This window comes from Bos javanicus, chromosome 3 (genome assembly GCF_032452875.1).
Source record: "Bos javanicus breed banteng chromosome 3, ARS-OSU_banteng_1.0, whole genome shotgun sequence".
In the NCBI taxonomy this organism is placed as follows: Eukaryota; Metazoa; Chordata; class Mammalia; order Artiodactyla; family Bovidae; genus Bos; species Bos javanicus.
The window spans coordinates 46,682,154-46,695,921 of NC_083870.1; the positions used below are offsets into that span (position 1 = coordinate 46,682,154).

Here is a 13,768-nt window from a genome sequence, read left to right on the forward strand (position 1 = left end):
AAAGTAGAAATGTACTTTGTTAATTTTTTTTTAAAAGGGAAAGAGGAAACACCTATTACTTTGAATAGATGATATATAATTAATTTACAATTAGAATTGTTCAATTCCTATTATCTGTCTAGCATCCCCATAAAGAATGCTCTCAGAACCGAAAAGAACAGGGAAAACATATTCAAGAGTTGAATAAGGTACTACTACTACTACGTCGCTTCAGTCGTGTCCGACTCTGTGCGACCCCATAGACGGTAGCCCACCAGGCTCCCCCGTCCCTGGGATTCTCCAGGCAAGAACACTGGAGTGGGTTGCCATTTCCTTCTCCAGTGCATGAAAGTGAAAAGCGAAAGTGAAGTCGCTCAGTTGTGTCCAGCCGTCAGCAACCCCATGGACTGCAGCCTACCAGGCTCCTCAGTCCATGGAATTTTCCAGGCAAGAGTACTGGAGTGGGGTGCCATAAGGATACAGTAAAAACACATCACATTTAGCCTCATTGCTACTGCTACTGCTAAGTCACTTCAGTCGTGTCTGACTCTGTGCAACCCCATAGACGGCAGCCCACCAGGGTCCCTGGGATTCTCCAGGCAAGAACACTGGAGTGGGTTGCCATTTCCTTCTCCAATGCATGAAAGTGAAAAGTGAAAGTGAAGTCGCTCAGTCGTGTCTGACTCTTAGCGACCCCATGGACTGCAGCCTACCAGGCTCCTCCATCCTTGGGATTTTCCAGGCAAAAGTACTGGAGTGGGGTGCCACTGCCTTCTCCGTTTAGCCTCATTAAATGCATTTAAATATAAAGTGTCTGGCAAGAACTTGCTACTTTAAAGCCTGAATCAACCCACATAAAAAGAATACAGTGATCAGGGCCACATATCTGTACTGAACGAACCTTCACCACACCCAAATCACACCCATTTGTCTATCTCCCACTCCACCCTCTCACCTCACCCACTTCATTTCCCAGATCTTCATTAGCTTCTGGGCTTCCCTAGTGGCTCAGATGGTAATGAATGTGCCTGCAATGCAGGAGACCTGGGATCAATTCCTGGGTCAGGAAGATTACCTGGAGAAGCGAATGGCAACCCACTCCAGTCTTCTTGTCTGGAGAATCCCATGGACAGAGGATCCTGGCAGGCTACAGTCCATGGGATCACAAAGAGTTGGATACGACTGAGTGACTAACACTCCATTAGCTTCTATCCCATCTCTTGGTTTGCTTGCTTCTCTCACCTTCTCCACTAACCTACTTCTTTATTTCCTGAATCAAGCTTTGTCTCTGCCCTCCCAGTTCACCTTATTCATCCTGAGTCCTGTTATCAGAGTTCAACTGAATTTAAATTCTAAACTGAAAGAATTTAGACTTCTTTTTCTAATTGTACAGTTACCCTCCATATCTCCTTCCTCAGAGGACATTATACAAGATATCAAAAATAAATTGTATGCAATATTTTTGAGAGTATTTTTGTATGATATTGCTCTATCACACTGCTGAAAAATAAATGGTGCTCTGGGTTCTTTGGGGCTTCCCACATTCTTCCCAGTGGTCAGGAATCCACCTGCCAATGCAGAAGATGTGGGTTCCATCCCTGGGTTGGGAAGATCCACTGGAGAAGAAAACAGCAACCCACTCCAGTATTCTTGCCTGGAAAATCCTGTGGACAGAGGAGCCTGGTGGCCTACAGTCCATTGGATAGCAAAGAGTTGGACATGACGAGCGACTGAGCATGAACACGCCAGGTTTTTTAGAAAAGAAAAAAGTGGATGTGGCAAGGAGAGTGAGGAAAAGACAGAAGTAGAAAAGCTTCATTAAGGATCATTGAACTTTTGATTTGAGAACATTAGTTAAAAGAGAAATTATTAAGTGTCAGCATAAATTCAGTAGAAACAAACCAAATTATCTCATTTCCTATTTTGATAGGATAATTAAGCAAGCAGTGAACCTGATATAAAAAATATGAACCTGTGACATTGGTAACAGTACAGAAAAGGAAATGGTAAAGTTATTAAACACCTACATCAAATAATTTAAATATTGGCTGTTTCGGATAGATGGGGGTCCTCTAGTTCCTCATTCTTTGATCCTAAAGTTTGTATTAAACAGAAATATTGACTGATCTCTTTTACAAAGTTCTTTTGATTATCCCAAACAAATAATTAATTGACAAATATGTGATTCTAGAATTCTGTACTCTTTTCCAACATTAATTTTGGGAACAGATATTTAAATCAAATGTATCATCTATACTTTAAAGAATTTAGCATCACTTTTTCCCACATACACATTCATACATAAACTTTTCCACTAATCAGGGATGACTATAGCACATCACGTGACCTTTGTACAGCCGTAGACTCAAGGGTTTTCATAAGCTGACAGTACTACATGGAAGCTTTGATTTTAAACAAACGTCCACATTTTCCACCGCATAGAATGATAATTCATTTTCTTTGATACTCTTTCCAAAATAATTTAAAATAGTTGTCATTCTTGTATCATTTTTATATAATTTTCTTAAGAACTATGATGAAAGAGAGGTGATTTCTTTTTAATTGGGGAATAATTGCTTTACAATGTTGTATTGGTTTCTGCTGTACAACACTGTGACTCAGCTATCAGTATATATATATGCCCTCCCTCTTGAGCCTCCTCTCCACCTCCTGATCCTACCCCTTAGGTCATCACAGAGCACTGAGCTTAGCTCACTCTGCTACATAGCAGCTTCCCACTAGCTATCTATTTTATACATGGTAGTGTATATATAGGCTTCCCAGGTGTTCAGTGGCAAAGAATCCACTTGCCAAATGCAGGAGACACAGGAGATGTGGGTTCAGTCCCTAGCTTGACAAGATGCCCTGGAGTAGACATAGCGATCTGCTCCAGTATTAATGTCTGGAAAACTCCATGGGCAAAAGATCTTGGCAGACTATGGCTGAGGGGGTCACAAAGAGTTGGACATGACTGAGTGGATGTGCACGAGCACAAATGTATGTATGCCAAAGCTGCCCTCTCAATTCATCCCACCCTCTCTTCCCCCGCTGTGCCCACATGTCCGTTCTCAATGTCTGCATCTCTGCTTCTGCCCTGCAAATAGTTTCATCAGTTACTGTTTTCCTAGGGTCCATATGTATGCATTAATACACGTTCTTTTTCTTTCTCTTTCTGACTTGCTTCACTCTGTGATATACTCGAGGTTCATCACATCACTGCAAATGACTCAATTTAACACCATGTGTTAATAAACTTTAGAGCTCCAAAGACTTTGTTTTATTTAGTTTCACATTAAAAAAATGGTGTTCTAATAAATGATGAGAACAATTCTCCAATAAAGTGCAAAAAGGGTATTCGATATATGCAGAATGTGAATTTGCTTCCTACAATAACATTTCTTAGAAATATGCATTGTTTCTTTGGAATAAACCTTATAAGCTGGATTCCTGTCTAGGGAGTTTCCTGTTTAATCATGTTTTGAATATTTACTGATTATTTCAGTCAAGTCATGCTCTAATCCAATGAAACAACCATTTTGACTGGGTTGTTTATTAGATTGAAAAACTTATTTTCTATCACATATTGTCTTTTACGGCCATAGAAGAACTTCATCCATTTACTGACTTAAAATAGTATCAGAAAATATTAAGCATATCCAGATTCTTTGACTATGATTATTTTGTATTTAAAGAAGTAGTCAAGATTCCTTAAGAAGCTAGGAATAAAACTACCATATGACCCAACAATCCCACTACTGGGCAACTACCCTGAGAAAACCATAATTGAAAGAGACATATGTACCCCAATGTTTGTTGCAGCACTTTTTACAATAGCTAGGATCTGGAAGCAACCTAGATGTCCATTGACAGATGAATGGCTACAGAAATTGTGGTACATCAATACAATAGAATATTACTCAGCTATAAAAAAAAATAACACATTTGAGTCAGTTCTAATGAGGTGAATGAACATAGACCCATTATACAGAGTGAAGAAGTAAGAAAGCAAAATACAAATGTTGTATATTAATGCATGTGTATAGAATCAAGATGATATTGATGAACCTGTTTTCAGGGTAGCAGTAGAAACACAGAAACAGAGAACAAACTTGTAGACACAGTGGGGGAAGGAGATGGTGGGGAAAATTGAAAGGATAGCATGGAAACATATACATTATCATATGGAAAATAGATAGCAAGTGGGAATTTCCTGTGTGACACAGTGAACTCAGCCCAGTGTTCTGGGACAACCTAGAGGGGTGGAATAGGGTAGGAAATGGGGGGGGGGGGACTTCAAGAGGGAGGGGACATATGTATAGCTGTGGCTGATTCATGTTGATGTTTGGCACAAACCAACATAATATTGTCAATCAAAAGCCAACATCCGTTGGATCATCAAAAAAGCAAGAGTTCCAGAAAAACATCTACTTCTAAATTATTGACTACGGCAAAGCCTTTGACTGTGTGGATTGCAACAAACTGCGGAAAATTCTTCAAGAGACGGGAATACCAGACCACCTTACCTGCCTCCTGAGAAATCTGTGTGCCTCTTGATGAAAGTGAAAGAGGAGAGTGAAAAAGTTGGCTTAAAACTCAACATTCAGAAAACTAAGATCATGGCATCTGGTCCCATCACTTCATGGCAAATAGACAGGGAAACAATGGAAACAGTGAGAGACTTTATTTTGGGGAGCTCCAAAATCACTGCAGATGGTGACAGCAGCCATGAAATTTTAAAAATGCTTGCTCCTTGGAAGAAAAGCTATGACAAACCTAGACAGCATATTAAAAAGCAAAGGTCTGTCTAGTCAAAGCTATGGTTTTTCCAGTAGTCATATATGGATGTGAGAGTTGGACTATAAAGAAAGCTGAGTGCAAAAGAATTGATGCTTTTGAACTGTGGTGTTGGAGAAGACTCTTGAGAGTCCATTGGACAGCAAGGAGATCAAACCAGTCCATCCTAAAGGAAATCAGTCCTGAATATTCATTGGAAGGACTGATGCTGAAGCTGAAACTCCAATACTTTGGCCACCTGATGAGAAGAACTAACTCATTGGAAAAGACCCTGATGCTGGGAAAGGTTGAAGGTAGGAGGAGAAGGGGACAACAGAGGATGAAATAGTTGGATGGCATCACTGACACAATGGACATGAGTTTGAGTAAGCTCTGGGAGTTGGTGATGAACAGGGAAGCCTGGCTTGCTGCAGTCCATGGGGTAAAAAAGAGTTGGACACAATTGAGCGACTGAACTGAACACAATATTGTGAAGCAATTATCCTCCAATAAAAAATGATTTTTAAAAAGTACTCAAATCTTTTTGTGAATCTCATATTTTTTTAAAAAATATTTAGTAAATTAACAAATAGCTATTAGGCCCATACAACTAATATTTTAGTTGTAATAAAACTAATATTTTAGCCTAATATTTTGCCATATATTTAATATATAAAGAAGTGAAAGATGCACTTATTTTAACAAATATTCAAGTACCCATTAGATTTCAGTGATCTCAGGAGCAAGATATACCACATATGACACAAAGATGAATAAAGCCTAGTAAAAGACTGCATATAGGAAGCAAATATAGAAATATGTATAAGATGATGCAGAATTTGCTAAACAGAGAAGTAACAGATGAGTCAGCATAACAGAGTGCTTACAGACATAGATTTTGAAATTAGGCAGCCCTAGTCTGAATGCTTGCTTTTTCATTTACTTACTCTTATACCTTAGATATTAGGCACTTCATCCTCTATAATATATGTGAAATTTAAGTGAGAAAATGCTTAAAAATTATGGTGCTGGCCCAATACATAGTAAGAACTCAAAGTAATCTGTAATCATTAGTTCCACATAATAGATAAAATACTATGAGCCATTGTGGGTGTGTAGGAAAGAAAGAAGTGGGAAACAAAGAAGAGAAAGAAGAAAAGAGAGATCACACCTTTCTTGGTTAGAAAAGAAGGAAAGATTCAGGAAATCTTCTTGGAGTAGTGGTGTGTCAGCTGTCTTTGAAGGATGGACAAGATTTTTCAAAATCAAAATGGGAAGGAAGAGTATTCTGGACAGAAGACCCAAGATAGAATTAGGTACCAGAAGAGTTGATTGATAAGTGTGTTCAGTACAAGGCATGTGTCTAGTATAGCATCAGACCAAAAAAAGGCATGCCAGTGAAAGCCTTAAATGCTAGACTTAAATGTGAAACTGTATTTAATTCAGTAGATTTTTTTTTTTTTTTTAGTAAGGTAGTGGGAAATTCAGTTTGTGCTATACAGCACAGATTAAGATGACAATACTGCATAAGATAGGATGGGAAAGGAAGAATATAATAATGAGACTTACTGTGTAGGCTCTTATAACTACCTTAGAAGTAATGGGAAATTAATTAATAGTGGTTAAAGACGAAGAATTGATGCTTTTGAACTGTGGTGTTGGAGAAGACTCTTGAGAGTCCCTTGGACTGCATGGAGATCCAACCAGTCCATTCTGAAGGAGATCAGCCCTGGGATTTCTTTGGAAGGAATGATGCTAAAGCTGAAACTCCAGTACTTTGGCTACCTCATGCGAAGAGTTGACTCATTGGAAAAGACTCTGATGCTGGGAGGGATTGGGGGCAGGAGGAGAAAGGGACAACAGAGGATGAGATGGCTGGATGGCATCACCGACTCAATGGACATGAGTTTGAGTGAACTCCAGGAGTTGGTGTTGGACAGGGAGGCCTGGCGTGATGCGATTCATGGAGTCGCAAAGAGTCGGACATGACTGAGCAACTGAACTGAACTGAACTGAAGTGAAAGACCATAGTGGACATGGAAAGAATATTCAAAAGATTTTGCAAATCCAGAACTCAAAAGACTTGGCAACCATTGAGATATTGGAGTAGGGAGAAGTAGGAGTAAAATACAACTCTGAAATTTCAAGCCTCAGTGATTGAAGAAATCCTAACAGTATTTCTATGACTAAAGAAATCAGAAGAAAGATCCAATTTTGTGATGTTGATGAAAAGTTCAGTGAGTGGTGAATTTGTTGTACCAAATTCTAGGAATGGTGCTCATCATGCCACTGATGAAGATCTTAAGTTTGTGAGAGAAACTCTGGATAGAGATATTGATTTGGAGCCCAGGCAGCCCCCTACAAACAGACAGTGAGATTGTTGAAATTATATCTTCAACACCCTGAAAAGAAAATAGTAAAAGACAGTAAGTTTCTGATCTTATTCCTTGAGAGCTATACCAATAAACAGTATATAATAATGTAAACTTTGTTTCAGTTTGAAAGCCCAAAGTCATGAGCATATTGTCATTTAGAGTGGAAACAGGAAAAAAATAAAAGTTAAAAAGGGTAAACCAAGGTCATAAAAAAAAGAGCAGGAAATAAAATACCAAAGAGAATATCAGAAGATGGCTTTAATAAGAGTGAAACCTCCTTGAACATGGACCTTGAATTCAAACAAAAGATTGTCTTGTTAAAATTTAAAAACAGAAGCAGAAAATCTTGACAGCATACTAATTTGACAAACATTGTTACATTCTCTTGTTTTGTTTTATGAAACAAAGTGTTTCTTATTGTTGATGAAACATCCTCTGTGCTTCACATATTAAGCACACTTCCAATTAATATGAAGAACAAAGATGTGTAACGGCATGAAGAATCTTCAACGGTGAATGAAGAAAATCCGAGTTCTTTAATAGTAAAAGAGCATCTTATTTAGCTACTAGATTAACCTAATTAATTAACATAAATTAGAATTTTTAAATAATGAAATAACTCTTCAAAACATGACAGGTGGGTATGCTATCAAAGCATTTTTTAAATGAAAATCTAGACTTCAAATGCAGTGCTATAAATGCATAGTGTTCACATTTTTATTCTCATTCCTAGCAATCTTAACGTTTTCTAGTATCAATGCATTTCCCTTTGTTGCTCCTTATTACTTGGATCATTCAAAGTCCAAAACAGACGAAAAGAAAGCCACAACCATTGAAAATGTGTCATTTCTCCTGCCCACAGAAACATTGATTTAGATCATTTGTGGAAAACCTGTTGAATGCAATGAGTTAAGTCTTGTGTTTCTAAGCTAGATATAGAGAGAGGGTCCATCTTTCAGGAGACAGAAATATGTAAGCTACAATTATAAAAAGTATATCCATGAGAGCTACAATATCTAAAATCTTCTAAGTTAGATAATGCAACATTCTATAAAAACAGGGAGATTTGGACCGATATTAGTCATAACACGATAATGTTTTAAAATGAGCCCCGTAAGTAATCCGGCGCCTATCTTTTAGGATGTGATTGGAAAAGCTCTGCAGTACCTTGGAACATATGGTGAACTGAACAACACAGAGCAGGTTGTGGCTGTGATCGATGAAGAGATGTGTATCAACTGTGGCAAATGCTACATGACCTGTAATGACTCTGGCTACCAGGTAAGAATCATGCTGTAATTAGGGTGCTGTGAGGCATGTTTCTTCTGGCTTTTGTAGCAGAAAGCATCTTTTGTTGTGAAGTATGGGATTCAGACCAGACATGCCAAATGTCACTTCTCAGCAGTGACATAGCATTCCATCCTCTCACATTCATAGCACAGTGGTGATTTTCCTTTATCATTGGAGTAACAGTTGCTTTGCAATGTCGGGTTAATTTTTGTTCTACAACAAAGTGAATCAGTTTATTTGTACATATATCCCCTCCCTCATGGACCTTGCTCACACCTCCCCTATCTCACCCATCTAGATCATGAGAGAACACTGAGCTGAACTCCCTAAGCTATAGAGTAGGCTCCCACTAACTCTCTGTTTGACACAGGGTAGTATAGATATGTCAATCCCAGTCTCCCAATTCATCCCACCTCCTCTTTCCCCTCACCCCATGTCCACACCTCTGTTTTCTACATCTGCATCTCTATTCATGCCATGCCAACGGGTTCATCCATACCATTTTTCTAGTGATTTTTTTTAAAGGAAGCTAATAATTCATATGAACGATGCCACCATTCAATGCACAGTATTGTTTTAGTGTCATTTCATCACTCATAAAATTGGAAGGAAAAATTCAAACAAAAATTCACACAATTATGGCCATAAGGAAGCATCATACCTTAAAGGAGAAAGAAGGGAAAAGAACTAGCACTTATTTCCATGATCTTGAAGAACTGGCTTCTGTGCTCTTCCATTCAGTCCTGATTGGGCTTTTACTACAGTTAGAAAGAAAAAGCATTTTGCCACCAAATAGCTATGCTGGTTGGGACCTATCCTTCTGTAGCTGGAAAAGCTGAGCAATTTGTGTTCCTACCGCATAAAGTGAGCCAGAGCTTCTTCCCAGTCGCTGAGTGCTCAGCTGAGAGTCTTCCATGGAACAATAAAGAAAAAAGTGGGTATCAGCTGTCTTCAGGTTAAGAACTACAAAATAATATTGTTTTAATTAAATATTTCACACTTTAAAGAAGTATAATAAAGTAAAAATAAGATCCCTTTAAGATGACTAATGAATTTTCAAGATAGATAAAATGACCCATTTTTTAAAAAACTATATTTCATTTACCTTATTTAGCTTGGACAAAGATGCTATTTGCTTGTGATATGATTTTATGTATTCTTCTGACCACCTAATGGAGGTATGACAGACATAAGTTTAAATTTTAAAAAACCTCTTTCTCCTCAATTTAACACTGTTCCATACCCAATTTTTACCCATTGTATTTACTCATCTTTTTCTACACCTGAAAAGCATCTCTAGCAGTTATTTTGAAAATACTAATCATATCATATTCATTTTCATTTCATCTTTCCTCTCATTAACCAAACAGAGATAAGTCAGGAAGTTCTAACACTAAAATCACAGAACTAGGGTTCTAACATCTTAAATCTTAGAGGTTATGACTCCCACCTTGGAACTGTAGCCTTGGCAAAACTTCAACAAAAATAATCTTATTAGTGAGGGGGGAGATTGCAGTTACGCATTCAAAAAGATTTTTAAAAGCCTTCCTTTGGCTCTTCTGTCTCTCAAAGATAAAAAATAGAAAATCAAAATATTCAAATAAATGTGAAGTTTTACATGTTTTCAAAATTTCAAAGTGTAAGATTTCTAAGATGTAAGTATTATTTTATTTTCATCAGTTGTTTCTTGTATTTCTGTTTATAATAGAGTACATAAGGAAGAGAATAGCTTTTATTCATTTAAACAGTCATCTGAGATGTTGTTTTACAAAACATGGCAGCAATTTGGTTAGACCAAATTTCTTAATGGTTTGTCATAGCTACAGTACTTGTTCAGATATATGGTTGTTTCCTTAAAGCTCAGAATTTTTAAAAAATATTAAGCACTCTGACATAATTTACTCTAATGAGACCATTTTAATTTGTTATGTTCATAAAAGAGAAAAAAAATTAAGTTGCAAGGAACCTTATTTGAGGGAGGGAAATTCATAAACATAACAAATACTTTAATTGGATTTTATAACGTGTTGTATATGACACAGGAAAAAAAAAATCAGAATTCAGTAATTATTTGAAAATGTAAGATTTGCAGACCTGACCTCCAGGAGTATTTGGGGCAAGGTGGGGGCTTACTGACCCTCGTAATTTTTCTCAGCCCCCTCACTCATCCCTCCAAATTAGCACGCAGTCTGAGTAAAAACATTGACTTGTTCTGCGAGAGAGACTTCTCAACGAGTCCTCAAGCCCTCTCTGCCCCCATGTAGCTGCCCTGAAGTCTTTCCTAGATGGAAATTCCTGTCTGTTGTTTCCATTGTTGAAATATCTCTTTAACAGGCAAGTAGTCATCATGACTTTAAATGAAAATCTCAGTTGTAAATTTCACACCAGGTATTTTCATTGCATGTTACAGATTGTTGTTGTTCAATTGCTACACCATATTATAAATTAAATCATGTTAAAAGGAAGGAAAGATGAGAGAGAAGGAGGGAGGAAGGAATAAATTATTGAGTTTCTCAAAATCCTGAGCGGTTTGAGAACTGAAAGCTTTATCCTGGTCCTCCAAGCAGAAGAGTGCCGGGCCAGGACCAGAAGCCAGGTGTCCAGGCTCCCGTCTTTCAGTGTTTTTCCCCTTGGTGGAGGAGCAGTGCCTAGAATCAGCTTGGAAACCCTCAAACCTGAAAGCTGGCTCTTAAGCAAATTTTTTTTTTCTATTGCCTTTCTGTAAGCACTATAGCCATAATATGAAACCCAAACAAGTGCATTCATTGCTTCATCTGACAGTGACACTTCTCCACTGTCGAGAACCAGGAGTGTGAAAAGGACAAGGTGTGGAAGCGCCCTGCCCGCCTCAGGCAGCCGACCCACCAGGTCACGGTCAGACCGGCAGGACCCACACTCTGCTCACAATGCAGGAAACTAGAGAGTTACTATGTTATGAAATATTTTCCTCACACAAAGAAAGAAAAATACCTCTAAGGAATTTTAAACATCGTGTTTCTAATTTAAAAGGATTTTTTTTTTCCTGTCTTTTTTTCCCCCCCTCTTCTCTAGCAGCTCAACTGTTGCTATAGCTGCACCACAGTCTGGGCGTAGCTGTCTCCAAGTGCAGCTCTCCTGCAGTGGAGAAAAACGTTGATGCTAAAATAGGGGCGTTCTTGCCCTTTGTGGGCAGTGACAGCAAGACTCTTTATTTCTGTTTGCAGGCTATCCAGTTTGATCCTGAAACCCACCTGCCCACCGTTACTGACACTTGTACAGGCTGTACCCTGTGTCTCTCCGTCTGCCCTATAATCGACTGCATCAAAATGGTTTCCAGGACAACACCTTATGAACCAAAGAGAGGCTTGCCCTTGGCTGTGAATCCTGTGTCTTAAGGTGATTTGTGAAACAGTTGCAGTGAACTTCGAGGTCACCTACTTATGCTGATCTTTTCAATAGTGATCATTATGCTCAGCTTTTTCTAAATTCAAACATATAATTTCTAAATTTAAAAAAAGATTATTTCTAAAGAAATTTCTAAATTTTAAAAATGTCTGCTTCCAGTGATCATTCAATTAATGGTCATAAAATAGAATAATTCTTTTCTGAGCAGAATTGTTCAATATAACTATGGAGCAGTTAATTGGATGTTCACCATCAGTTGTCCATTATGAAAAAATTAACTTTTTTGTAGCAATTAATGCTACACTTTTCAAATTGCCCTATGCTGAGTTCTGTCTTTGATTTCTAATTGTAAGGGAAATTAAGTATTTTAGAACAAAGTACAATTTAACTTACAACAAATGTTTCCAAGGAAACATTTTATAATTAAAAATTACATTTAATTTTAACTCTGTTTCTAAGCAAAAGTAATTAGCTCCATAAAGCTCAGATGAAGTCAAATAATTATTTACTGTGGTAGCAAAAGAAAGCCAATGAGGGTTTGGGAAACTTTCCTTAAGGTCTCTTCACTGAAATAACTGGATACTGAAGGCCAGAGTGTTCAGTAACCATTTGTATCAAGCTATGCTATTCACCACTCAGGCCTGAGATGCCTGTCCAAATGCTACCAATGAATCAACATGACATTCCTGTTTAAATATTTAAACTATGTTCCTAACAAAGTAAGACATTAGGATGGAACTCTGGTTAAAGCCACTCTTTTGCTGTGCACAGATCTGTTCTATCTGCTTCTAATATAGTCACCTTCGTGATCCTAGCAATTAATGTTTGAACACAGCACAGATTATACAGAAGTGGGGTCATGTGCTTCTTTATTCAAGAATGAGAAATCCAGTATGGGTAATATATATTATATGGGTGATACCACTTTACCAACTCTTTATTTTAGTGTCCATGTTGAATTTCGAAAGTAATTAAAAAAGAAATGGTATTTTCTGTTACTGCCAAATAATATTTTTATATTCCTTGATTTTTTAAATCAGCAAATAGCATCTTATAAACTTGTTTATCTCTTCTTTGTGGCATATTTTAATATGAATCCATAAGTAGTAAATCTTCATGTAATCATCCATAGCACCTTTCTATGACAAATGCAAGATCAAGAGAAAAATAAATGTTTGATTATGCACTTTTAGAAATGCACATTTACCACAAAATCTGTATGATCAAATAATATTAAATAAAATTTTATAAAGCATTTTAAACAACATGGTCATTTGCTATCTCTTCTGCAAATACAATCGCATGTCAACCATTTAGATTCTGAGGTAGAGTAGTTTGGGGTTAACTCTGTTGTAAATTCCATTGACATTCAGTAATACATATAATAAAGTTCAGTTCAGTTCAGTCACTCAGTCATGTCCGACTCTTTGTGACCCCATGAATTGCAGCACACCAGGCCTCCCTGTCCATCATCAACTAGTTCAGATCTAATGAAGATGTCCTTGAGACTTCTTCCCTCTCCTCCATGCTGATTGATCACCCCTTCTGTACAGATGATGCTAACGTCTATACCTCCAAGTTGGACTTCTATCCATGTATCTGACCACTTGCTGTATTTAAGCATTTCAAACTCAATTTCAAAAGTCAAAATAGTTACTTCTCCACTTTTTGTCTTCCCTGTTTTCATCCAGTCCTTTACCGTGTCCAACAATTTTACTCCTAAAACATTCCCCAAGGCTTTCCCCAGCTTTAAATTGTAGAAACTGCCATAGTTCATTCCTCTAACATGTATTGTCCAGCTCTTGTAATAACTTCCTAACAGGTCATCTGACATCCCTGCTGACATCCCTGCTCACTTTTTCAGGTGTTATGCTACATTACTGGCCAACATGATTGTCCCATCATATTTCTCCACCATCATAAAAACCTCCAGATCCTTTCATGTGTTAACAAATTAAATGCGGTCT

General features: G+C 37.6%; 1 protein-coding gene across 1 annotated transcript in view; it reads left to right on the forward strand.

Annotated features, from left to right (window-relative positions):
* DPYD (dihydropyrimidine dehydrogenase) overlaps positions 1–13,066 on the forward strand; it is a 930,948-nt gene extending 917,882 nt beyond the window's left edge. Inside the window, exons 22-23 of the mRNA XM_061411115.1 lie at positions 8,268–8,408; positions 11,621–13,066. Coding sequence (XP_061267099.1) covers positions 8,268–8,408; positions 11,621–11,791 — 312 coding nt within the window. The 3' untranslated portion in view covers positions 11,792–13,066. The remainder of the gene's footprint in view (positions 1–8,267; positions 8,409–11,620) is intronic.
* The last annotated feature ends 702 nt before the right edge of the window (positions 13,067–13,768 follow it).